We start from the raw sequence: 26871 nt of genomic DNA, 5'->3' as shown, positions 1-26871 counted from the left end.
CAGGCACACAGGACTAGAAAGGGACAGCCTGAACCTGACTCCTGTGTCATCCCTCCCCGTCCCCGTGTTCCTTCCAGCCATTCCGATAAAATTCTCTGAAAAGCAGCAGTCTTCTCATTACCTCTATGTGAGAGAGCACAAGGTTCGAGGAGGCACCAGGTCTTCCTGGCCTCAGAAGCGGACCCTTTTTGTCCTCAACGTGCCCCCATACTGCACAGAGGTAACTGGGTGTCTGGGAGGGAACCTGGGCCTGGGGCAGGGGCACCTGTGGGCCCCCCACCCCTCAGTCCTCAGTGGTGAGAGGCAAGCAGCTACCTGAAGCCCCGAGGGGCGGTGTCACGAAGTCTGCATCTCTTGTGACAGGAAGTTGGCTTTTTAAAGGTGTGCTTTTTTAAATATAATTCTCTAGGGAGCCCATAGCTTTTTATACGTTACCCAGAATTGCTTGAGTTACATGTTTTTTCCCCTGATTATAAAATTGATACATGTCCATTGCAGGTAGTGTTATAGTACAGCTGAAGTGTTCTGTTGCCTAAAGCAGTTGTTGCATAACTATGTCTGCCAAGCATAATTCCACCCAAAGACAGAGACACGTGAAAGTGTTAGTTGTTCAGTCGTGTCCTACTCTGCAACCCCGTGGACAGTAGCCCTCCAGGCTCCTCTGTCCTTGGAATTCTCCAGGCAAGAATACTGGAGTGGGTTGTCAGGCCCTCTTCCAGGCAGACACTTGTTCTCAAACATTTTTTCTTGAGTATTGTGAAGGTTGTGCTAACTACTTGTGTGAAGTCTGACAACATAAACATTCTTTTGTTTTTAAATTGATACGTGTCCATAGTAACAAAATAAGAAAAGCAGGAGAAAATAAAATTACCTCTGAGTCTACTGTGCAGAGATTTCCCAGGAGGCGCTAGTGTTAAAGAACCCATCTGCCAGTGCAGGAGACATAAGAGACGAGGGTTCAATCCCTCCAGGAAGATCCCCTGGAGGAGGACATGGCACCGACTCCAGTATCCTAGTCTGGAGAATTCCATGGACAGAGGAGCCTGGTGGGCTACAGTCCATACGGTTGCAAAAAGTTGAATATGACTAAGGTGACTTAGCAACCATGCACTACTGTGCAGACATGTCTATTACTTTTTTTTTTTCCTTCACAAAAGTATTTCTTTAGTTTACAGAAAAGAAACTAAAGGAATTGCTGGATTTTCGATGAATTTTTTTTCAGAAAAGAAATATTAATTTCTAAAAGATTCCTCTGCAGCTAAAGAGAGAAACAGTGAGAGGGGAGGATGTCGTCTTTAACGTTTCCTGAGACTAGTGTATGAACAGAGAAGCACCTGAGCCCAAGTGTAGCGCTCGAGCACTTCACAGATTGAGCCAGTCTGTGTCATCAGCGCCCAGACTGGAACACAGCATCACCCACGGCCCAGAAATCCCCCTGCGCCCCTTCCTCCTGCCAAGGGTAGCCACCATCCTGATTCCAGCAGGGTAGGTGTAGTTATTTCTAAATGGCTGATTCAGGTAGTAAAACTTAATTGGTTGTCTTATAAAATCAGAATACGACTAAAAACATCCCCACCTATTCTTTTAGAGACTCAGGTTCGATCCCTGGGTCGGGAAGGTCCCCTGGAGTAGGAAATGGCAACCCACTCCAGTATTCTTGCCTGGAGAATCCCATGGACAGAGGAGCCTGGTGGGCTACAGTCCATGAGGTCGCAAAGAGTCAGACACGACTGAAGTGACTTAGCATGCATGCATTCTTGTAATAGTGGGAAAAAGAAAAGTTGAGAACCCACTCCTTCTTTGGAGATCCTTCAGAGAAATTGACAGGGGAAGAGAGAACTTTCAGCCAGATGGTCTTTCAAAGGGAGCAGTCCCTTTCTGGAACAGACAGAGCATACCCTAGGCACATGCTCCAGCAGGGTCCGGTGGTAAAGCCAAAAAATTATACCTGAATTCTGTCTCCCCTCTGTCTCCTCCCTCACGAGTCCCTTTTTACCCACAGCTTTGAACACAAAGTCAAAAAAGGTAGTCCCATACTAACGCATATATATGGGATTTAGAAAGATGGTAACGATAACCCTATATGCAAAACAGAAAAAGAGACACAGATGTACAGAACAGACTTCTGGACTCTGGGAGAAGGCAAGGGTGGGATGTTTGGCGAGAACAGCATCGAAACGTGTTTGTTATCAAGGGTGAAACAGATCACCAGCCCAGGTTGGATGCATGAGACAAGTGCTCGGGGCTGGTGCACTGGGAAGACCCAGAGGGATGGGATGGAGAGAGGTGGGAGAGGGGATCGGGATGGGGAACACATGTAAATCCATGGCTGACTCATGTCAATGTATGGCAAAAACCACTAAAATATTGTAAAGTAATTAGCCTCCAACTAATTTAAAAAAAAAAAAAGGTGGTCCCCTCAGGCCGTGGGGGTCTGGGGTTGTGACCTCAGTGTTGAGGAGGGGGTGGCGTGCCCAGGCCCTCTATGCGCGCCCCCCCCAGGCTGGACTCCGAGGCTCCGGTGTGGCAGGAGGCTCACTCTGCACTTTTCTCCACCCGGCAGGAGTGCCTGTCCCGCCTCCTGTCCCCCTGCGGGCCCGTCCAGTCGGTGGAGTTACAGGAGAAGCCGGAGCTTGCTGAGAGCCCAAAGGAGCCCCCATCGAAGTTCTTTCACCCCAAACCAGTTCCCGTAAGCCTGCAGGACCCGGGCCGGGCCAGTGAGGGTGTGGGTGGGACCCGAGCGGCGTCCCCAGCGTGTGGGGGAACGTGGCGTCCGGGGTGGCCGCGGCACTTCAGGGGTTGCCTGTGGTCAGGCCCGTCCAGACCTGTGTGGTCTAGGAGGCCTGTCAGCTGAGCGGCCTCCACCGGGATTTGCCACGGCCTGGAGCTTCCCATCCGGCTCTTTGCATTTGTCTTGGGGAGAAGCTCAGAGATATCTCAGCTTCCTGCCAGAGGGACCTCCCGAAGCACCCCCATCGCTGGCTTCACCCCGCGGAAGTCGATTCTTCCTTAGGCTCGGTCACCCTGGTCTCCCTTCTCTGCTTCCGGCAGCCCACACCTCCTCCTGTTGAGGGGACTTTGCACTAGCGGGCGCCCCCTGCCCCATCTGTCCGTCCACCCCTGGCCCCGGGAGAGCACACCCTCCCCTGAGTCCCTCCCACAAGTGGAACAGGGACCCCCAGGGTCCAGCACTCCCTGGTGAAGACGTGGCATCGGGTCACTCTTAGCAGAAGTTGTGTAGCTAGGAGTGTGGGTGCCCCACCCCCGGGTAAGAACAGCCCTTCTCCCCCTGGTCCTGCGACAAAGTCAGGCTGATGGCGGGTAGGGGGGCCCTGGGGTGAGGCGCCCCTGGGGAAGCCTCCGGCCGCTGACACCTCTCCTCCTGCAGGGCTTCCAGGTGGCCTACGTGCTGTTCCAGAAGCCCGGCGGCGTGTCGGCCACCCTGGCCCTGAAGGGCCCCCTGCTGGTCTCCACTGAGAGCCACCCTGTGAGGAGCGGCGTCCTCAGTCAGTACCGGGGCCCTGGGGCGGGGAGGGCAGCGCCTGCCCGTGCGGCCTGGCCCCGAGGGTGGGGGTGGGAGGCCCTCAGGGTGGGCAGGGGTGAGGGCACCCGCTCGCCGCCCCGGACTCTTCCTCAGCCGCGAACCCGGGCCCACCCGTCAGCATCCTGGCAGCTGGGCGAGGAGACCCTGCCCGGCTGCCATGTCCTGGGGGCCCCTGAGCGACGGGCCTAGGAATCCCCATCTTCCTCGCCCCTTCTTCCTCAGAGTGGATCCGAGACTACACGGACTCAGTGCCGGACCCCGAGGCCCTGAGGGTGGAGGTGGACGCCTTCATGGAGACTTACGACCGGAAGATAGCGGAGGTGGGGCTTCCGCATGGGCGGTGGCTGGCTGGGCCCCCAGCTGGTAACATCCAGTCTGAAACCGTCCTCTCAGGGGAAATGGTCTCTGGTGGGGCGGGCGGTCAGGGCTGTAGGGGAGCGGCGTGAGGGCACATGGTGCTGGGCGCAGAGGGAGCAGCCGGGGCCCGAGGTGCCAGGGTGGTGCCAGGCGTGGGAGAAGAGAGCCGAGAGGAGGCAGCGAGGGGCTCCTGGGGCCGCAGGGTGGCTCCCAGGAGCCCGCCCGTCACCGGGCCCTGTTCCCTGCAGGAGGAGGCCAAGGCCAAGGAGGAGGAAGGCGTTCCGGACGACGAGGGCTGGGTGAAGGTGACCCGCCGGGGCCGCCGGCCAGTGCTCCCAAGGACGGAGGCAGCCAGCCTGCGGGTGCTGGAGCGGGAAAGGCGGAAGCGCGCCCGCAAGGAGCTGCTCAACTTCTATGCCTGGCAGCACCGCGAGACCAAGATGGAGCGTAAGGGCGCCCCAGGGCCCTGTCCTTCACCCCCCTGCCTGCGTGCCTCGCTGTGGTCTTGTGGCCACTCTGCCAGCCCCAGCCACGCAGAGCTCCCTAGTCTGTTAGGCTGGGAGAGGGGTCCCGGGGGTCTCCCAGCACCCCCAAAGCCTTGCTTCACCTTGGGGTGCCTGTTGGGGGTAGGGGGGATAACAGGTGTTTTTTTTTCTTTTAATTATTTGTCTTTGTTGGGTCTTAATTGCAGTGAGCAGGCTCTTAATTGTGATGCGTGGGTCTCTAGTTGAGGTGCCTGGACTCGGGTAGTTGTGGCATGAGGGCTTAATGGCCATGTTGCGTGTGGGATCTGAGTCCCCAGACCAGGGATTGAACTCGAGTCCCCAACATTGCAAGGTGGATTCTTAATCCTTGGGCCACCAGGGAAGCCCCGTTGACCTGATAAAGTTTGTCTGAAACCTCAGGCATGCCATCTTCTCCACTTCAGCCTGTGCCCTCTGACTGGGTTACGGCCCAGTTCCATTTCCTGGTAGCATCCATCCCGTTTCCCAGCACAGGGGCGATGGGGGAGGCCGTGCTGAACGCCCACCCAGTGGGGAGTGGGGGCTGAGGGCAAGAGCCGCTGTCCTTTCAAGTGGGGGCCGTGGGGCATAGCTCCCACCCGGCCTGCTGTCTGACCCCGGCCCTGTATCCCCTCCTGCCCTCTCCCCAGATCTCGCGCAGCTGCGCAAGAAGTTCGAGGAGGACAAGCAGAGAATCGAGCTGATGCGGGCCCAGCGCAAGTTCCGACCCTACTGAGCCTTGCCCGCCCCCACGGGCCCCGAGGAGCCAGGTGGTGCCCGGCTGGACCCGGGGTCCTGGAATACCTGTCTCAATGGCTGTGCCAGGCCGAGGGGCCCGTGTGAAACCCCAGAGACCTGAGCCCACGGGGTGGGGTGAAGGACAGAGTCGCCCATCGGCTCCCGTGTGCTTCGGCCGTCCTGGGGCCTGGAGCGAGGACTTGGCCTCCAGAAGCCCCTGGCCTGGAGCTAGCCCCTTCCCTGTTCTTGGTCCCGTCCCTGGCCTGGCTCCGAACTCTCGTCTCCGGGCTGACTGTCCGCTGTGTTCGCCCCTTCCTCCTGATGGAGAAGCCCCTGTGGGCAGTGAGACGGCCTCACAAGCAGTGAGAATACAAGAACGTTTTTATTTTTCATCCAGCTGGGTGGCAAGAAAGGACTACAAAAGCCAGCTGGGCTATCCCAGGCCACATACACACCTGCTGCCCAGTCACAAAACAGACACCGTCCCCTCTCCCCGCCTCCGGAAGTCACAGATATTGCAGTCAGAATCTTACACCCCTCTGCACCCCCACCCCCAGCTCTGCCATAGCGCTCGCTCTGGCCGTGCTGGTCTTCGGGACCAGGGCCCTGGTCCCCAGCACGCTGGCCTGGGCTCGGGAGCTGGGAGTCCAGTGCTGAAGCAGGTGGCTGTGGCCCCAGGCCCCGGGCTACAGGGGGGCGGGGCTCCTCTCCTTGCTCTGTAAAAAGGAGCTGATGACATCAGCCACGAGCTGGGGTTGGTTCATGTGGACGTAGTGATTGCCCGGGACTTCCACGTACTGGAACCTCTGGGGAGGGGAGGGGACGTGGGATGAGGTGACCCAGTGGAGGGCCGCCTCCCAGCGGTTCTGTGTGTCCACAGCTTTGCCGGCCCTCGTCAGTCAGGGGAGGGGGTAGTCGGGCCTGGCTCTGAGCCGGTGGGAAAGGCCTTCCTGGGAGGGAAGTGCCCAGCCCTAGGGTTCTAGGCCACTCCGAGCTGAGGTTGTAGAGCTCAGCTGGGGAGGGGCCAGCAGTCCAGTCCTGGGTCTGGTCATCAGCTAATATTCACTTGAAGAAAGAGCAAGCAGAGCCTTTCCAGCCTGCCCGGGAGAAAGGCCCACAGGGCAGGAAGGAAGACGCTGGACGCTGCCTGGCCGTCTGCTGAGGCCCCAGGGTCAGCTGTCTGTGGTGGGTGATGCTCCTAAAATGCCAGGTGCTCCCAGGAGCCCAGGCAAACATCAGAGTCACAGCGCCCATCCCAGCCCTCCAACTCATGTTCCCATGAGACCCTAGGAAATTGTAGCAACACTCAGTTGGGTGTGGCCCAGGATTACGGGAGGACAATAAAACCAGGAGATTCTGCCAATGAAAAGCCTGCTTTCTGTGCTGAGTTATGTGTGATTCCAGGGACCACAGTGGAACATGAGGCCTGGTAGCTCCTGGGGTTACCTGTTCGACCTGGGCCCAGAGCAGGGGTCCCAGTGTGAGAAAAGAGATGGAGAGGTGGAGCCCAGGGCAGCCTGGCAGCCCCTCCCGACCCCAGCTGCCCTGAGCCCTGGACACCCACCTCTTTCAGGACAGACTTAAGTGAGCTGGTCACGAACATTATGGACTCCCTGTTGGCATCATTCTCTCTCCTCACAGCATAATATCCTTCGGTTGCTCTGGAAGATGAGAAGGGAGGTTCACCTGGGACCAATCCCTGCATGCCCTGCCTCCGCCCTGGGCTCTAGGCTCTGAGACCAGCCCAAGCCCAGGCATCCCTCTGACCTTCCCACCTCCCGGCCCTTCGAGCCCAGATTTAGTTCAGGGCTGAGGCACTCAGTCCCCACTGGCCCTCAGCTCAGTAAGGCCTGCACAAGATTCATCTTGGGACCTTCCCAGGGTCACAGCCACTGAAGGGTGGAGCCAGGATCTGAACAGGCTTCCGAGTGTATGCTTTCTCTTTTTTTAACAGCTTTATTGAGTTAATTTCACCCATTTAAAATGTACAGTTCCATGGATTTTGGTACATTCAGAGGTGAGCAACCATCACTACAGTCAATTTTAGATCCAATTTATCATCTCAACTGAACCATAGGGGATCCTGCAATGCAGGAGGTCCAGTTCCTAGGTCAGGAAGATCCCCTGGAGGAGGAAATGGCAGCCCACTCCAGTATCCTTGCCTGGGAAATCCCATGGACAGAGGAGCCTGGTGGGCTACAGTCCACAGGGTCACAACAATCGGACATGACTTAAGCAATTAACCACAACCATCACTACCACCGTCACCTCAACAAAATCCTAAACCTGTAGTTTGCGCACACAGCTCCAGGTCTTACACAACCACCAGCTGGCCTTGCCTCTACATTTCCCCAATGACTCAAGCGATAAAGAATTTGCCTGTGAGGCAGGAGAGGCAGGAGATGTAGGTTTGATCCCTGGGTTGGGAAGATCCCCTGGAGGAGGAAAAGGCAACCCACTCCAGTATCCTTGCCTGGGAAATGGCTGTGGACAGAGGAGCCTGGAGGGCTACAGTCCACAGGGTCGCAAAGAGTTGGACACGACTGAGCACATGCTGGATGTGGACTTGCAAGTGAATGGGATCACACAGTATGTGGACTTTCCTGACCGGCTTCTTTCAATGAGTCTAATGTTTTCAAGGTTCCTCCCTGTTGCAGTGTCACTGCGTCACTCCATCTTATTGCTGAAAACAGTCCATCGTGTGGATGGAGCCTATTTGCTTGTCAGTGAGCTGAAGGGCATCGGAGTTGCCTCCGACACTCGGTTCATTCTGTCACGAAGGACACCGCTGTGAGCCACCAGCACTCCCTGTGGTGTGGACAGACGCTGGGATCACACTGAGGAGTGGAACTGCTGGGTCACATGGTGATTCCAGGGCTTGAAGAACTGCCAGACCTTGCCAAAATGGCTGCGCCGTTTTACAATGCACAGCAGCCTGGCAGGGTTCTAGTTTAGCTCCTCCATACCCTCAGCAGCGCTCGTCACTCACTTGTGAAGTCTAGATGTCCCAGAGGGTGTGCAGCGTCCCTCCCTGGGGTTGGGATTTGCCCCCGTGAGTCCCTGCCTTCTGAACCCCTGTGCTCAGCAGACGTGTCCCTGGAAGGCACGGTTCCTGCCAGGTCCCAGGTCCAGGATGAATGCAGTGGAGCGGGGGTGGCACCTGAGCCCCCCCAGAAAGGATGTTCAATGGGCTGTGGAGCCCGGAGGCAGCAGATGGCCTCTGGCTGAGGATGGGAGAGGAAAGGACAGCAGATGGAGGCGTGGGGCTGGCTTGGGGATGCACGGGGCCTGGTGTGGCTGGAGGGTTTGGGAGGACGGGGCCAGGCAGTACTGACTGCCGGTCCCTCTGTCCCCCAGACACAGACACCTGTGGAAAGGTGTGGTGCCGTCCCTGCCCACCCCTAGAGCCCTCCTCCCGTCCCCCCTCCCCTCGCCTGCCTTCCACACACCAGTGACCCATGGGGCGGCTCCCAGGAAAGATGGCAGTGTGGTCTTATACCAGGAGACCTGGGCATTCCTGAAACTCAGGTCTGTCTGGGGCTCTTGGTCCCGACTTACTTGACTAACAGGATGCGGGCCTGCAGATTTTTGATATACTGCACAAGCAGCTCCCTGCTGATGATATCCAAGCAGTACTCTGGCTGCAGAGACAAAAAACCCCAGTGAATTTTCGCCATGAGGCCCCAGGCGCTGCTGTGGGTGGAAACCCAGCTCTCTTGGGAGCAGCGGACACCCCCCTCGGGCACCCAACCAGGACCAAGCCCCCTGCCTAGCCACATCACCACCTCAACAGAGGCTTCACCTCCCTCAGACTGCAGACTCTTGTCCCCATCATCATTCTCCGTCCTCCTGGGCTCATGGCTGCCTAGGCAGACGACATGTCCAGGCCCCCCTCAGCCAGGTGTGGCCGTGAAACTACATGCAGAGAAGTGACCTGGGCCACTTCGGGCTGAGGTTTTAGGACTGAGGCGTGACACGGTAACCATCCGTGGCTACTGAGGGCTTGGCATGGGGCTCGTCCAGCCTGAGACGTGCTGTCTCACTGGATTTTAAAGACTTAGTATGAAAGTGAAGTGAAGCCGTTCAGTCGTGTCCGACTCTTTGTGACCCCATGGACTGTAGCTTACCATGCTCCTCTGTCCATGGGATTTTCCAGGCAAGAATACTGGAGTGGGTTGCCATTTCCTTCTCTAGGAGATCTTCCCAACCCAGGGATTGAACCCTGGTCTCCCGCATTGCAGGCAGATGCTTTATCATCTGAGCCACTGGGGATTTTAAGGACTTAGTATGAAAAAATAATGTCAACTATGTTGACTATTTTTTATGATGACTCCATGCTTTTATCTCCTCCCCGGAGGATCAGAAAGGCAGAGCAACTGTGTCACAGTCAGCAGCTGACTGGCTCCCCAGGTGGCTCAGCGGTAAGGAATTCATCTGCCGAGGCAGGAGATGTGGGTCCCTTCCCTGGGTTGGAAAGATCCCCTGGAGAGGGAAATGGCAACCCACTCCAGTATTCTTGCCTGGAGAATTCCACGGGCAGAGAGGCCTGGCGGGCTATATACAGTCCATTGGGGTCACAAAAGAGCTGGACTCGACTTGGGGACTAAGCAACAAACGGTGACAGAAGATGGCGGCGGAATCCTGCCGCCTGCCCCGCCCCGTTCCCCCAGTCTCTCAGTCAGCTCAGTCACTCAGTCCTGTCCGACACTTTGCAACCCCATGGACCGCAGCACACCAGGCCTTCCTGTCCATCACCAACTCCCGGAGTTTACCCAAACTCATGTCCATTGAGTCGGTGATGCCATCCAGCCATCTCATCCTCTGTCGTCCCCTTCTCCTCCTGCTTTCAATCCTTCCCAGCATCAGGGTCTTTTCTAGTCAGTCAGTTCTTCACATCAGGTAGCCAAAATATTGGAGTTTCAGCTTCAGCATCAGTCCTTCCAATGAATATTCAGGACTGATGTCCTTTAGGATGGACTGGTTGGGTCTCCTTGCAATCCAACGGACTCTCACGAGTCTTCTCCAACACCACAGCTCAAAAGTATCAGTTCTTTGGTGCTCCGTCTCTCAGCCTCATTTTAATCTTGCTTCTCCCACCAGGACTGGGACCCTCTGGCTTGACGTCCCAGGCAGGCACTCAACAGAATTACAGGCAGGTCCCCAAGGCAGACGTTGAGGATATCACCTCCATGCACGTCTCCAGACGTGAAAACAACACAGATCTGGGTTTGTGCAGTGCTTTCCTCAAAGGCAACAATATGAAGGCTCCAAAAAGCCTTTGAGGATAGCTGCTGGGCACATCTTATCTCCTTCTGGCTTCTTTTTTCTTTTCTTCTCCATCTCTCCTTTGACCTTCTTTTCCTAGTCTGCTTCCACTCCTTGATCTACATTTTTCTTTCATAATTCAAGTGTGGTCTTCCCATGTGGCTCAGCAGTAAAGAATCCACCTGCCAATGCAGGAGATTCAGTGGGTTTGATCCCTGGGATGGGAAGATCACCTGGAGAAGGAAATGGCAACCCACTCCAGAATTCTTGCCTGAAAAATCCCATGGACAGAGGAGCCTGATGGGCTATAGTCCATGGGGCTGCAAAAGAGTCGGACAACTTAGCAACTCAACAATAACAATCACTTCAAGTGTAACTTAAAGTGAAGTCCACAGACCTGAGTGTTACCTCATCATGGCCTCTGACGCATGGATACATGTGTCACGTAAGGATGTAACTGTGACCCAGATGGAGGCTGGAACTGCTCAGCAGCCAGCCGAATCCCTCTGGGGGTCTTCTCCAAGGACACCACCTGTTCTGACCTCCGGCTCCCTACATCAATTTTGCCGCTGTTCGAACTTCATATACATGGAGTCACAGTGTTCTTTTTGGGTTTGGGCTTCTTTTGGTCTGTATGTGTGTTTTTCACATATGAATGTGTGACAGTTTATTCATTCTATTGTTGGTAGACATTTGAGTGATCTCCACTTTGGGGCTACTAAGAATCAAGTTGCCATGTCTTTTGAAGCACACAACATGCAGCGTTGCCGGATGTATATCTAGGATCGAGGTTGCTGGGCACAGAATTCGCATATATTTTCCTTTAGTGGTTAACTGCCGGTTTTCCTAAATGGCTACATCACCTTATCCTTCCACAGTGTGGGACAGTTCTGCTTTCTCCACATCCCCGAGACTTGGTATTTACTGTCAGGACTTCGGTTTCGCTGCTCTGGGGCGGGTGTGGAGGTCTCTCCCTGGGGCTTTGATTGGCGTTGCCCTAAAAACTGACGGCATCCAGCACCGTTCATGTGCTCATCGGCCATCTGGATGGCCTCTTTCAGAAAGGGTCTGTTCAAATCTTTCACCAGTTTTTAAAAATGAGGTTGTCAGCCTCTAATCTTAATTAATTTTTAGGAGTTCCTTACATATTTCAGATAGAGTCCATCAGCAAACCTGTGTATTTAAATATTTATTTATTTGGCTCTGTCGTGTCTTAGTTGTGGGCTCTAGTTCCCTGACCAGGGATCGAACCTGGGCCCTCTGCATTGGGGGCACAGAGTCTTAGCCACTGGACCATGAGGGAAGTCCCCTTTTTCATTAATATTCTGTTTTTTTAAAAAATATTTATTTGTGTTTATTTATTTGACCGCACTGGGTCTTAGTTGCAGCATGTGAGATCCAGTTCCCTGACCAGGCATCAAACCCAGCACCCCTGCATTGGGAGAATGAAGTCTTAGCCACCAGAGAAGTCCCTTTTTTTTTTTTTTTTAATATATTCTATTTTGATGAATAGAAATTCTAAATTTTATTTATTTTATTTTATTTTTTTAACTATTTATTTGTCTGTGCCAGGTTTTTGTTGCAACATGCCGGCTCTTTAGTTGAAGCATGTGGGATCTAGTTCCCGACCAGGGAACGAACCTGGGCCCCTTGCATTGGGAATGCAGAGTCTTAGCCACTGGACCACCAGGGAAGTCCCTAGAAATTCTCAACTTTAATAAAGCTGTATTTATCAACATTTTCATTGATTCATGGTCTGTGTATGTGTATTGTTCTACTTAAAACATATTTGTCTACCTCAAGGTCATGAAGCCACTCCCTAATTTTTCTTCTAGAACATTACTGTTTCACTCTTCATATTTGATCTATGATCCATGGTGAATTAATTTTTTGTATATTGTGTGAGGCAGGGACCTAGGGTCATACTTTTCCATCTAGATAACCCACTGCCCGCCCCCCACTGAACTGAAGTGGTGCCTTTATTATAAGTTGGGAAATCCTCATTCATAACTTTCATAATTAAATTCCTGAAGTATTCCACAAACTCATCCCAATATAATTTTTAACAGAAGTTGATGGCTCTAAACTTCATTCAGAAGGGAGACTATGCAAGAAAAAGCAAGAAAATGTGTGAAAGAACAAGGAGAGTGGACTAGTTCTACTATCAAAACGTATTAGAAAGAAACGGGAATTAGAACGTGTGACTTGATGTGGACAAAGAGATCGACGGGACGTACAGAGCAGGGACAGGCCCATCCTGGAATTTGTCTCTTCGGTGATTTAGTTTCTGCCCCAAGGGGAGTTTTCGCATCTGTGGGTGGCCCTCACTCACTCTTGGGCCCTGTGATGACCACGGCTCCCCCTGCAGAACAGCTGTGGGACGGTGGGCACAGTCCCCGAGGCTGGAAGGGCATTTCCAAATGCTCTCAAAAACAAACAAACCGACTTCCCTGTGGTCCAGCGGTTAAGAATCCGCCCTGCAACGCAGGTGATGCAGGTTGGACCCCGGGTGGGGAAACGAAGACTCGACACGCAGCAGAGCAGCTCAGCCCGTGCACCCCAACGACGGAGCCCACAGGACACTGTGAGGGCTCCTTGTGCTGCAGCCAAGAACCGATGCAGCCAGATAAATAAGAAAGTGAATCGATATTCTAAAAAATGATACACTGGCAAGGGTAGCACTACTACAGAATTAAGGGAAAAAACCCAAACTGCGCTCTGGGAGGGGGACAGCTGGGGCAGTGGCCTGACTCGGGCCCGGGGGGCCAGCCAGGAGACTCTCCCTGGAGGAAGGCTTCTCCATCAGGGCCTCCAGGACCCTGATGATTAGGATCAAGCCGTAAGCTCTACCTCACCCGCCAAGGACGGGCACTCAGAAGACAAGCCACAGAGAGTGAACCCCGCGGTGGGGTCAGCCCAGATTAACTGGCGGTGGACCCACTGGTGTTCCTCTGGGAAAGAAATGAAAATGGATCCCTTATCCTCCATGGACTTCCCCAGTGTCTCAGCAGTAAAGAACCTGCCTGCCAATGTAGGAGACCTGGGTTTGATCCCTGGGTTGGGAAGATCTGCTAGAGGAGGAAATAGCAACCCACTCCAATATTCCTGCCTGGGAAACCCTATGGACAGAGGAGCCTGGCGGGCTACAGTCCATGAGTTGGACTCAACTGAGTGACTAAACAACAAGCAACAACCCCTCCATGCTTGAGAACAAATTACAGCTGGATCAAAACCAAAATTCGAACACTCCCATCCCCTTGGCTGATGCCCTGGTTCAGGCCTCACGTCCATGCCTGGGCCTGGGCGGACAGCTCTCAGCGGGCTCCCTGGGGCCAGAACGTCCCTCCTCTAGTGCGAGCGTCTCACAGTGTAGAGCATTTTACTCTTTTACACAGTTGCAGAAAAAGCATGTCTGCGAGCGCCGGAAGTGACAACACAGCGCCTGGTCACTCAGCACGTGGCCTTAGCTAGTCTTCCCACCAGCTAAGCCCAGGAAGGCATGCAGAGGGGCTGACACCGCCTGGCGGCTCACCAACTGGCTGCATGAGTGAATAAACGAGTGAATGCATTTTCTTTCTGCACACAAGACAACTTAGGCTCAGAGAGGGTAAGTGCCTTGCCCAAGGTCACACAGCCTCTCTGGTGAAGATGACTGAGTTTTTAGAGTACGCCTGTCACACACCTGCAGGCCTCCAGACCGCCTGCCGGTTTCTGAGGCCTTTGGTTTGCTTGTTTTTTGGCCACACCCTGCCACATGCAGAACTTCCCCAGCGAGGCCTCAAACCTGAGCCCTCAAGTGCAGAGTCATAACCACTGGACCGCCAGGGAAGTCCTCTAAGGCCTCTTGTTAACCAGTCCCTCTCTCTCTCCTCTTTTAGTCTTCAAACCCTCCAGCAGGAACCCCCCTCAGATGCCCAGAACCAACTCCAAGGCCTCACCTGTGTGGTCACAAGTACCTGAGCATCCTTCCCTTCTCCACCCCCTCCTGGGGCCCACCTGTCCTAAGGGACTTCTGATCATGCCTTTCCCCAGCTGCCGGTTGGCTTGCCCCAAAACTCCTACTGCCCTTCCAGTCATTCCAAACCCATCTAAGCATTTGTCACCATTTGGCAACCCACTCCAGTATTCTTGCCTGGAATATCCCATGCACAGAGGAGCCTGGTGGGCTACAGTCCATGGGGTCCCAAAGCAGCAGACATGACTTCGCGACTAAACAACATGTAAACACCTGAACAGTTAAAATAAAAAAAAAAAGCCCTAGAACAAGAGTTTGTCTGTGTACAGTGTCTGTGTGTGTCTGTGTAGAGTGTCTTTCTTTTTTTTTTTTTTTGTAGAGTGTCTTTCTAACAGCAAGCCTTGCCTTCATGGATGAATGGTATATCCGTATTTTTTATTGTTGTTTAGCTGCTAAGTGGTGGTGACTTTTTTCAATCCCATATAGACTGTAGCCCACCAAGCTCCTCTACCCACAGGATTTCCCAGGCAAAAAAAAATCTTTCCCAGGCAAAGATCCCATGGACTGTAGCCCACCAAGCTCCTCTGTCCACTGGCATTTCCCAAGCAAAAATGCCATTCCCTTCTCCAGGGAATCTTCCCGACCCAGGGATCGAATCCATGTCTCCTGCATTGGCAGGGGGATTCTGTACTGCTAAGCCACCAAGGGAGGCCCATGTCCATGTTCAGTTCAGTCGCTCAGTCGTGTCTGACTCTTTGCGACCCCATGAATCGATATTACTCAGACACAAAAGGAATGAAATTACGACACATGCTATAATGCCAGGGAACCTTGAAAACATTTATCTAAGTGAAAGAAGCTGGACACAAAAAGTCACACATTGTGTGATCCCACTTATATGAGGCACCTAGAGGAGTCAACTGAGAGAGACAGAAAACAGTCTGGTGTTTTCCAGGGGCTGGGGGAGGAGGATGGGGGAGTTGGTGTTTAGTGGGTACAGAGGTTTTATTGGGGATGATGATTGATGCTTTTGAACTGTGGTGTTGGAGAAGACTCTTGAGAGTCCCTTGGACTACAAGGAGCTCCAACCAGTCCATCCTAAAGGAGATCAGTTCTGGGTGCTCATTGGAAGGACTGATGTTGAAGCTGAAACTCCAATACTTTGGCCACCTGATGCAAAGAGCTGACTCATTGGAAAAGACCCTGATGGTGGGAAAGATTGAAGGCAGGAAGAGAAGGGAACGACAGAGGATGAGATGGTTGGATGGCATCACCGACTCAATGGACATGGGTTTGGGTGAACTCTGAGAGTTGGTGATGGACAGGGAGGCCTGGCGTGCTGCGGTTCATGGGGTCGCAAAGAGTCGGACACGGCTAAGCGACTGAACTGAACAATTTTGGGGCGGTGACAACTGCACGACGTCATGAACGCATTTAATGCCACTGAGCAGGGCACTTATGCACGGTTTGCAAACGGTTATTTATCATGCTGTATACATACATACATATCTCTTACCACCATAGAAAAGGAAAGAGGTTGACAGGCACTGTGAAGGGTTGGGAAGACAGTAGCACTCACCAAAATGATCCTCCGATCTCTGTTCAGCGACACACCTGAAAGGAAGCACAGACACGTGGACTCAGCCTCGCTGGTCGAGAGTGGAGGCGGGTGGAGACACAGCTCGGTTCCCCGGGGACCCTGGGTCCTTCCAGCCAGGGCTCATCTCCTCTTCAGTCTGGGCTCGCAGGGACCACCCTGCGCACCCTCTCGGGCTTCCTCAGAGCAGAGCTTGCCCATAGCTACCCTGCCATGGACTGGAGTGGTCCATGCAGGTGCCTCCAGGCCATCCTGGAGGGAGTACACAGTGACGGTGCTGGTGGTGGGAACAACTACCCACCTGGCGTCACAATCTCATCTCTGGGAACCCCGAAATGTTCAGTGGGATCTTTATGTCCTAAGAAGTACCAAAGAGCTAAGAAGAACATCATCACTTGTTAGAAATTGAGCCAAAAAAGAAAGGTTATGTGTCGGAGGGAGGCCTGGGTGGTCCCAGCTCCATCTGGGTTCTCTGCCACGGTCTCTATGGGGGCCACCTATCCCCTGTGTGGCTCAGACAGTAAAGAATCTGTCTGCAATTCGGAAGGCCTGCGTTCGATCCCTGGGTGGGGAAGATCCCCCGGAAGATCTTGGCAACTTACTTGGAGGAGGAAATGGCAACTTACTCCAGTATTCTTGCCTGGAGATTCTCATGGACAGAGGAGCCTGGTGGGCTACAGGCCATAGGGTTGCAAAGAGTCCGTCACAACTGAGCAACTAAGCACAGTCTAGAACAGTGACATATGACCCAGCAATTCCTGCCTGGGCAATGTCCCCTCAAGAAAGGGCTGCAGGAGTCAAGACGGCAGCCGCCATCAGCCCACTCCCAGCTATTCTGTCACAAGTGTCCACGTCCCCAGGGTGAGCCACAGCCACCTCATGCCTGCCTAGGAGACTCTCCAAGACCAATAGGAATTAAATCAACAGCTGGAAAAAAAAAGAAAGAAGTGGAAGAACATAAAAAGAGAAAGATAACTGCTGAAGAAAAGCACAAAGAATGGGTTCAGAAAAAAAATGAACAGGTATTTACAGTGGGAATTCTTATCCAGAACCAGCCTTTTATAACCCAATTCCATGGAAACTGATTCCTATGCCCCGCCCCCCCAAAGAAGTGAAGTATCTCTCAGGAAAGAAGGATAAGAGGCCGTGATAAGCCAGCCACATGGGTCATCCTCTCTGGTAGGGCATAAAGCTAAAAGCAATCTTTGCCTTGGAACTCTGTGAAGAATACAAAGATAATAGATGTGGGAAATTACATACTTTTACCTGGAGCTATTTAATTTTAAAATCAGATTTTTTGTTTTTTTACTGCTCAGTTATTAGTAGTGCAACACTTTGAAGGATCATTGATAAGTTCAAGTTTTTGCATTTGTACAGGGAGTCCTTAGCGTTAATTGAGGACATTCTAAAAATGAAAACATTTTCATTTGTATAAATGCTTCAAGGTTGATCTTGGCGTATTGTTCAGCAAGATAAGTGACTGAGTATCTAACAATCATTTGTATTTAGCTTATATTAAAACTACCCTCTAATACCAATAAAACACTTTTTCATGTGTTCTTTCATACTAAAATAAAAATAAAAATAAATAAATAAAAAAAAAAAGAAAGGGCTTTAGGGTGTCAGGGAGGGTACAGAATCTCAGAGCCTGGAGGCAGCCTGATCTAAATAGTGCAGGGCCTGAGTAGGGGAGAGAATGCAGTGACATGGGTCACCCCACAGACGTGCTGCCTGAGAGAAGCAAGGCTGTCTCCTTCGCACACGCCTTTGCGCAAACACCACGCTCCCAGCCAGGCCTCCGAGACCTTTCTTCACACCTGACCTCCCTGCACACATGACCGCAGATGATTTATTTCTCTCCCTTCTTCCCAGAAATTTCTAACGTGTTCTGTCATCTACCCTCTGTGTTTCTTTCCTCCACTAGGTCACAGCTTCCACGAGGACAAGGGGATTTGGTCTCTTTGTCTGTCCACAGCTGACTTTTCAAAAGGATTTTTGCCTGCGCTGGGTCTACGTCGTGCACTTGACTTTCTCTGGATGCGGGGGCTGCCCTTCGCGGTGGTGTGGGCTTCTCACTGCCGTGGCTTCTCTTGATGAGGAGCGCGGGCTCACAGGCTCCGTTGCCCCTCGTCAAGTGGAGTCTACCAGGATCAGGGATGGAACCCGTGTCCCCTGATTGGCAGGCGGATTCTTAACCACTGGCCCACCAGGGCAGTCCCACAGCTAGTTGTTGGTAGGGGTTCTTGGGCATGCGTGACTCAAAATACTTAGAAGGAGCATGTAATTGGAAGACTCTCTGGTCACTGCGCTACTAAATCATCGCTGTCTGATGTAGCCATGGCCAAGGCCTCTGGGCCGCCTTCAGCTCCGGCCACGACCTCCCTGCACAGATGACCGACTCCGCTGCGTGTGCAGGACTGGAGCTGACCCCTGGGTCCCCTGGCCTCCAGGCTCTCTGCCCTCCTCCCTCCTCCAAGCCTGAGCTTCTGCTGCTCAGAGGATGTGAAAAGACTTAAAAGGGGGGCGTTTATCTTGGGGTTGGGGTGACCTCCAAGATACCGGGGACGCCACAGTGCGGTTTTCTCTGCCCTGAGGCCCTGTCCCTCCCTGAGGTCGTTTCCATCTCTTCCAAGCCTCACTGCCAGCTGACACCCGCCCCGCCTGGGCACTCCACCTGTCTGCTTTTCTGCCTGCCTCTCCTCTGACAGTGACCTTTGTGAGGGCAGGAACAGTGTTTCTCAGACCAGTGGGCCACAGCAGATGTCACTTAAATACGGAGTCCAAGTACCAGGTCCAAGAGCAAGTGGCCCCAGCATCCCTGGTTGTGAAAGAGACTGGTGTGTGGTGTTCTCTCAGTGAGAGTCCGATCCCACAGTCACCACGTGCCAGCAGCCCTGAGCAGGGCTTTGTGCCAATTCACCTCATTTAATTCCCTCAACAACCACACAGAGGCAGACGCCAGCATCTGTTTTACTGGGAAGAAACCAGGGAGGGTTGAGGTTGAGCTCAGCCTGACGGCTGGAACCCCTCAGGCTGGCCCAGTCCCTGACTTGTGAGGGACGCCCCCCCACCCCCAAGGGTTTAGAAATCCCTGGAAAGTTGCATGAAATGTACATTTCATAAGAAAATAATTTTGAAGGCAGGAGGCGTTATGAGAACCCTAGACTCCCCCCTTTCCTGCAACAGCCAACAGATTGAGACTGTGCCATGGTGATATAATACAACACAGTTTTTAGTCCTGCTCTTTGGCTCCTGGCCAGAGCTCCTAAAAACTGTCACTTCCTAAAGCGGGAGAAATGCTAGGGGCATCCTTTGTCCCAACACTTGGTCTCTGACACAGAACTCCTAAATCTCTTGGGATTTCCTGGGCAATAGCCGGGTCTTTTGTTCAAATGGGGTGATCCTGGGTGGTTCTTGGAAGGCTTTAGGATAGGGGCTGGTTACCAGGAAGATCAAGCCATGATTAGGAGTTGGAACTTTTAGCCCCACCCTGGTCCTTCGGGGAAAAGAGAGGGACTAGAGGCTGAATTAGAGAAGGCGATGGCACCCCACTCCAGTACTCTTGCCTGGAAAATCCCATGGACAGAGGAGCCTGGTGGGCTGCCGTCCATGGGGTCGCTAAGAGTCTGACACGACTGAGAGACTTCACTTTCACTTTTCACTTTCCTGCATTGGAGAAGGAAATGGCAGCCCACTCCAGTGTTCTTGCCAGGAGAATCCCAGGGACGGCGGAGCCTGGTGGGCTGCCGTCTATGTTGCACAGAGTCGGACACGACTGAAGCGACCTAGCAGCGGCAGCAGCAGCAGAGGCTGAATTAACAATCAGTGATGCGTGCCTGTGGGGTAAAGCCGCATAGAAATCTCTGCGTTTGGAGAGCTCGCAGGAGGTGTTGGGAAGGCGGCGCACCACTCCCTTTCTCTGCTGGGACCTGCCAAGGTCACAGACTCAAACACCCATAGGAGCTGGGCAGAGTGGGTGCTGCGCCCACCAGCACATAGCGGGGTCTCCGTCCAGCTGCTGTTGCCTATGCGGAAGGTGTCGTCAGGTCTTTCCGCTTTTCAAAAGAAAACGTCCCTGATGGCCCAGCGGCTAAGACTCTGCTCCCAACGCCAGGGAGCCCCAGTTTGATCCTCGGTTGGGGAACTAGATCCCACACTCCACAGCTAAGAGTTCTCATGCCACAACTAAACATCCAGCGTGCCTCAACTAAGACCTGGCATAGTCAAATAAATGAACAAAAAGAAACTGGAACTCTCCATTTTCACACACAATCTTTCTATTCTAAATACAAGCGACCTATTCAAAATGCCCCTCAGGTCAAATTTTTGTGCTTCAAGTGCACAAGTCAGAGCAAATCACGCTTGCAGCCCCAGGGCAGCCCAGCTAGTGACCAAGTCAGAGCTGCAGCGGCCGAGTGCGCCCGGGGCTGTCCGTGGTCATGAAAACCACCCCGAGCAGGACTCTCCCCACCCCACGCCAACTGAGCTTGTTTCTAGACCTGGGCCAGGGCTGTGGCAGGAACGCAGATAAGAGGCAGATAAAATCGGAGCTGGCCTCCCTCCTCACCCTGCTTGCTGCCTCCTGCTTTTCCCAGAAGCCCAATCAAGCTCCTGCCTCAAGCCTTTCCTGGAGGTTTCCCTGCATCACTGGGTTCAGAGGTCACCTTCTCCACGAGGTCCACCCAGGCCCTTCTATTGAAGAAAGCAAAGGACAAGCTCGGCCCCAACTCTGGCCCTCTTACACTGTTTTTTTTTTTCCTAGAGTGCTCTCATCTCAGGCTCTGGGAAGACTTGGGGAGAGACGAGGCCACACACGGGCCAAGGAATGCCTGAGGCCACCAGAAGCCAGGAGAGAGGCTCCGACGGCCTGTCACAGCCCTGCCAACACTCTGATCTTGGCTTCTGGCCTCAAACTGTAAGAATAAACGTCTGCTGTGTAGGCTGTGCCGTCTGTGGGGCTTTGTATCAGCAGCCCTAGGAAAGAAACACACATCCTGGGGGGTTGGGTTGGATGATGGGGGTGTGACCTGCTCCAGAATGCAGTGGGGGGCTGTCAGGGAGTCAGGACTCAGGAGGAGCCTGGAACACCAGCTCCCCAGGGTCACTTTGACTGGTTGGGTCTGGGAGGCTGCTTGGTCTGCTTTTAGGTTAACCCCGGGCCTCAAAGGGGCACACTACTGTGGAGGGGCTTGTCCCAACACAGCCATCCAGCCGCCTGCCCACTGCCCAGGATGCCTCTCTCCTCTGCTCCCACCCCCTTGACACCTGGCTCAGCATCTGCTCACCATCTCACATGACCCCGGGCTGCCCTAATCGGCTTCCCCAGCCTCGCCAGGTGCCCTATCTTATTCCAGATTAGCCCACTTCTGCCATCAGGGGAGCTGGAGCCCATAGGCCTCTGCCTTCCGCCTCCCTTCTCCATGATGGATTTGCAGGGAGGGACAGAGATGGTGACTGAGACAAGACCAGGCTGCAGACCCCTCAGGTATATTCCCCTTGACCTAAGTTGGGCTGGCAACTTCTGAGGAAAACTGCAGCACTGCAGGCACTTCCCTGGCAGTTCGGTGGTTAAGGCACCACGCTTCCACTGCAGGGGGCACAGGTTTATTCCTGGTCGGCAGGACAGCACTGTGCCTCGACAATGAGCTCCCAGACCCCTGACCAAGTTCCCCACAGGATGTGGCTTTCCGGGATGTGTGGCAGCCATCTGACCTAGCACAAGCTGCTTGGCCCTTCCGAGTCTCCGTTTCTCCTGCTTTAAATGGGATGAGTATAGGGCAGTGGGCATGGCAACCCACTCCAGTATTCTTGCCTGGAGAACCCCACAGACAGAGGAGCCTGGTGGGCTATAGTTCACGGGGTTGCAAAGAATCAGACATGACTGAAGCAACTTAGGACGCATAAGTCAGTAGGAGTATTAAAGGAGGTACTTTTGCAAAGCACTTAGGATCACGCCTGGTCCAGAGCAAGCAGCACTAAAGCTTACCCACTGTCATTCCTCAGAAAGGACAGTGCCCATAAGCGACAGGCTTGAAGAGCGAGTCCCTTACCCGTGGCCACCTGTGTGGTTCCTCTCTGCAGGAGATGCTTCCCACACGCCTCGCCCACGTGGCTGTTGTTTTTCAGGAACCTGGGGAAGAGGGGACACTGGATGCCTGGGGTGGGGGTGGGGGGCCAGGCGAAAGGAGAGGAGGGTGGGGAAAGGCCACTCGCCAAGGACACGCGCCTGTACCAGTGGGGATGTTTGCCTCAGTGTTGTGTGAGTGTCTGTGTCTGTGTGTGTGTGGGTGCCAGGCATGGCAGAGAGCTGGTGGAGGGGTGGGGCGAAGGGCACGGCCACAGTGTCGGGTGAATGAGGGCAGACAAAGGCCCAGCTGGGGTGGCTAAGGAGCGCCAGGTGAGCGCACGAGAAAGCGGCTTGCTGCAGATTTGGGACTAGGAGCTGGAGCTTCCTTCAGGCCCCGCAGTGGTCCATAGCTCCCCCAGGTCTCTGAGCCCAGTGGTCCCACCCGCCACTCACCACTGCAGCATCTCTTCCGGGCTGACCACCTGCGCAGGCTTCCTGGAGGCCTCCACCTGCAGCACATGCTCTATGGCCCTCCGCTTGTAGGTCAGCAAGTTGTCCATCTCCTAAATGCCCATGGGTTCTGCTGGGCGGGCCGGGACCCAGGACCTCGCCCAGCCCCACCCTCCACTCAGCGGCACACCCTCTTAGCCTGAGAAGACTCTGAACCTGAGAGAGGCAGGGCACCGGATCAGCCCCTGCCGGTCAGCCCTGTGACCCGGAGCAAGTGGTCCGCCTCGGTCACAGCCACCCAGCCCAGCCTGCAGCCCGGGAGAGCTGGAGGGGTCGGGCTGAAGACGGAGGGGAAGGGAGAGTCTGGTAACCGCCTAGTGCTTTGCGAAGGTGCACTATTAGGGTCCAATCGAGTGGCAGTTTCGTCTGCTCTAACTGACACTCTCATGCGACCTGGTGGAGAGGAACTGGCTGAGCGGGTACAGCCTGGGGGAGTACAGCGGGGCGTAGCTGGGCATTTCCAGCCCAGCTCACTCTCAGCACAGCCTGGCCTCGTCCAAGGTCCACTGCCTGGAGCAGCAATGGGAAGCGACACCCCCCTCCACCCCCGGAAGAGGCAGGAGACAGGGAGGAGCCAAGAGTCACCAGAAACTCCTGAGGAAGCCCCTCCTTCCCCCCACCCCGGGCACGGTTTGTCAGCTCAGTGGGTGAAACCAACACGGATGCCAGAGTGGAGGTTACCACGGTCTCGGAGATCCTCACTGTAACCCACGAGCTCTCCACTCACGCAACACACTTATTGAGCACTTACTGTGTGCCGGAACTGGGCATGTGGTGGTAAAGAGACAGCTGTGATTCTTGCCCTTAAGGAATCTGTGGGCATCTTATGGACAAGAAAACTGAAACTGAGGAAGGAGCTGTGTGAGGCTAAGCCCTCGGGAACAGAAAGACTCCGGTCAGAGCTGGAGGGTGCCTCCTCATCGTCTAGTCCAGGGAACCTCAATCTTCCTGGTACCAGGGACCAGTTTTCAGGGAAGACAAGTTTTCCTCGGACCAGGGCGGGGGGGGGAGCTGGTGTCGGAATGAGTCAAGCGCTTCACACGTGCTGTGCACTTTATGTCTGTTATTACCACCGCAGCTCCACCTCAGATCATCTGGCATCAGGTCCCAGAGGCTGCGGACCCCTGCCCTAGTCCAACCTCCTCATTTTACAGGTGAGGAAACTGAGGCCCAGAGAGGCAAAGTGATCTGCCCAGAGTCACAAAGCAGGAAAATAGCAGAGCCAGGACTCAGATACAGAGACAGCCCTGGTGGTCGTCACTGGTGGTGCTGGCAAGAGGGGTCAACATTTTGCCCATCAGTCCATACTCAGGCCTCCTGTGTGCAGTTGTGCGGTGCGTGCACACCTCGAGGGCACTTAAGTACAGGTGGGCCCATTAAACTAGGGTTTCCTCAGCCCACTGCTCCTCCCCTCTCCCACCCCTGCCGTTGTGATCAACCTGGCCTTCTGCAGACTCCAAGCCACAAGCAGGGCCTCCGAGGATGACACAGGCCTGTGACCCTGTTTGCTGCCCACTCCGAGGGAATAGGTAGCACAACCCTGCCCTCGGGGGCGGGGGGGGACCCTGAGCTCTCTTATCCACCGTCTGCCACCTCCTCCTGCCTCCCTGGTATCCGCCAAGGGGGGCAGGGCTGAAGACACTACCTGGGACCCAGGTACCCAGCGACACGGGGTGCGCAAGACCCGTCCTTACATTCGTGTCCAGGACAACTGGTAAGGCCTCCAGCAAGATGAGTTTGTCCACCATCTCGGGGAAGATACAGGAAAACTATGATGTGACACGGAAAAAAGGAAGCATGAAGAGGAGAGGAAGGAGGAGAAGGACTCAGACTGTCCCCTGGGGACACTGGCGCTTGGGTGGGGACAGGGTACTGACCACTAGGCCACCGGGAATCTCCTACCCTTTCAGGGCACCTTTCTCTCCCCTCCCCCGACAGTCCACACCCAGCATCAACCCCGGTGACAGCTGGATTCTCCAGGGTTCTCTGCGACAGAGGGGATGGGCAGTGTGGAAACACTTAACTCCATCAGGAATGTCCTTACAATACTGATTATCATGGGTCCTTCCAAAGGAAGCTGGCACAAACCACTAATGGGCTGCCTGAAACTCACTACCCCTTCCTCCTCTCCCCATCCCACTGGGAGGAGAGGCCAGAGGTGGTCACTGCAAAGCCATCTACTCACCATTCCACCCACAGTGCCACCTGGGGGACAAAAGAGTAGTTGGTGAATACTCCCCAGCTCTCCCAGAGTCCTACCAAGACTCCTTCCCAGAGGTGGACCTCCCCGCAGCCAGAGCCCCCAGCTCCTGTCTCCCACCAGCAGGCAGGGCTCTGCATTCACCATCAAACTTGAGGCTCCCTCTCTGGGGCCACGTGGCCCCTGCATCAGACCTGACTCTCTTTCCCTTCTCAAATCAGGAGACAACGGCCATCCATCCAGTTGCCTGAGGCCACTGGGCATGGTGCCCATAGGTCAGTGTCTAACGAACTCCTTTATGTCTCCTTGCAGTTCCCAGGGGTGCAGGAGAAAGGTACCTGTGTACTAGTCCTCTCCCTCTCAGCCCCACAGCTTGAGACCAGTCACATCCTGGCAAAGTGTACTCACCAAAACTGTGGCCCAGGAGGGAAAACCGGTTCCATTTCAGGGCTGAAAACACATGGAGCCAGGTCGGGGTGGGCCCAGCCTCCCCTGCCCTCAGCCTCGCAGTCCCTGTGCCCTGGGATGCCACTCAGGAAACCCCCTGAAAGGGCCCCCAGGGCCACCGAGGGGTTGGAACTCATGGGAAAAAGCGAGCTTTCTCCAGCTTGCGCAAAGTCACCCATGAGTTGCTGGCAGAATTGGGGCCAGACCCTAAAGCACTCTCAGGCCAGCGTTGCTTCCTGGCCAAAACACCCCACTTGCAGAGCACCTCCCCAGTTCCCTACTCCACCCCACCCCCAACCCCTACAGACAAACACACAGGCTCTGTCTCTTGCTTACCTGCTGCAACTCTCCGGACCTCACTCACAAAATTTTGATGGTAATATGGGAAACCTTGGCTGTAGTGGGATGAGAGCCCATGACCCCCGAAGTCCATGGCAACATAATGAAAGTCTGAGACAGAGGGAGAGGGTGAGGGGGTGCATCCAGGTCAGCCATCTCCCCCACTCCTGATTCTCCTACAGACCTGCTGCCTCACCCCATTGGCTTCCCTTCAGCCCCCAGGCCTACCCTTCGGGAGAAGAGGGATGAGTCTGTCAAAGGAGTTGGCATTGTCCAGCCAGCCGTGAAGGCAGAGAACAGGGGCGGCTTGATGGGAGCCCCAGGCTTTGGCCGCAATGTGGCCCCAAGGAACAGCAAGCTTCAGCTCTGAGATGAGACCTGAAATAAAGGGAGCCAGATGTGGGTGTGGGGCTACCTGGAGGAGGGAGAGGCAAGATGGGTCTACTGGGTGAAGAAAAACCTTGGGAGGGTTTCACCGTAGAATTTTCTAGAATAAGTTGGGGGTGGGGGTTAGCTAGGCCTGGGCTCTGTAACTTATGGCTGTGCGACCTGGGGCAAGTTACTAAAACCTCTTGAGCCAGTTTTCTTTCCTGTAAAACTGGAGTAAACAGAGTAATAAGCAATGGCCAAGGTTTTCTAAGTCTTCGCGGAAGGCCCGATGGGGTGGCCCATCTCCCCACATCTTCACAGTAAGTTGGAGCACTCTCGCCCTCTTTTTCCAAACCCCAAAACTGAGGCACAGGGAGGTGCAGTCCACGCCCTAGGTCACACAAAGGCAATCAGGTGGAGCGCAGATCCAGAGCGGGCAGCGCGACCCCAGGCCCCTTGCCCTGACCCCCGGGGCACGGGCCCGCTCGGGTCCTGCTGCATCCTCCATCGCCAGGGCTGACCTTTTCACCCGCAGGCGCTCCTGGCCAGGCCTGAGACACGCGTGCCCCCAGAGCCCCCGCGAGCTTGCTTCTCTAGCTTGGGGCTCCCGGAATCCTGAGAGACCACGTGCGACCCGTTCTCGGGGCCCCACCCTCGCGCCGGTGGGGCTGGGCCTGCTCCGCAGGCTGCAGACCGAGGACGCGCTACCGCCGGGAGGGCAGCATGCCCACCCCGCTTCCGCGGTCCCAAGCAGGTCGGTGGCCTCGCCCATCCCACTCCGGTCTAGGGAGCCCGGGATTGCGGAGCCTCACCCATCGTTCGCGTCCCAAGGTCTCACGGAGGCCGTCACTCCAGTTAAGTCTCGCGCCGGGCAACAGACACCTGCTTTCTGGCTCTGGCTACTCGGGGGCCGGCCCCGCCCCGCCCACCAGCATTTGTCCTCGCCCCAAACCTGCCCTCGGCCCCGCCCATAAATGGCC

At 54.7% G+C, this 26871-nt stretch overlaps 2 protein-coding genes across 4 annotated transcripts in view; one reads left to right on the top strand and one right to left on the bottom strand.

The window, feature by feature from the left end:
* RRP7A (ribosomal RNA processing 7 homolog A) overlaps positions 1-6511 on the top strand; it is an 8463-nt gene extending 1952 nt beyond the window's left edge. Inside the window, exons 2-7 of the mRNA XM_020876972.2 lie at positions 78-220; positions 2564-2689; positions 3389-3506; positions 3767-3864; positions 4150-4348; positions 5055-6511. Coding sequence (XP_020732631.2) covers positions 78-220; positions 2564-2689; positions 3389-3506; positions 3767-3864; positions 4150-4348; positions 5055-5140 — 770 coding nt within the window. The 3' untranslated portion in view covers positions 5141-6511. The remainder of the gene's footprint in view (positions 1-77; positions 221-2563; positions 2690-3388; positions 3507-3766; positions 3865-4149; positions 4349-5054) is intronic.
* Positions 5506-26871, bottom strand: SERHL2 (serine hydrolase like 2). Of its 3 annotated transcripts, XM_020876970.2 has the most exons (12): positions 26704-26866; positions 25751-25900; positions 25520-25633; positions 25145-25186; positions 24722-24741; positions 24231-24305; positions 22480-22589; positions 22010-22089; positions 15942-15976; positions 8701-8783; positions 6707-6803; positions 5506-5948 (listed from the first exon to the last, which is right to left on the bottom strand). In XM_020876970.2, the coding sequence occupies exons 1-12, from the start codon at positions 26705-26707 to the stop codon at positions 5829-5831; spliced, it is 930 nt and encodes a 309-aa protein (XP_020732629.2). In that variant the 5' UTR covers positions 26708-26866; the 3' UTR covers positions 5506-5828. The 3 variants fall into 3 exon arrangements, with proteins under 3 accessions (XP_020732629.2, XP_020732628.2, XP_020732630.2); XM_020876969.2 differs by lacking the exons at positions 5506-5948; positions 6707-6803 and adding an exon at positions 6847-8366 and having other exon boundaries at positions 26704-26871; XM_020876971.2 differs by lacking the exons at positions 5506-5948; positions 6707-6803; positions 25751-25900 and adding an exon at positions 6847-8366 and having other exon boundaries at positions 26704-26871.

The sequence above is a fragment of the Odocoileus virginianus genome, chromosome 23 (genome assembly GCF_023699985.2).
Source record: "Odocoileus virginianus isolate 20LAN1187 ecotype Illinois chromosome 23, Ovbor_1.2, whole genome shotgun sequence".
Lineage (NCBI taxonomy): Eukaryota > Metazoa > Chordata > Mammalia > Artiodactyla > Cervidae > Odocoileus > Odocoileus virginianus.
This window is presented reverse-complemented; position numbering and strand designations above follow the sequence as displayed.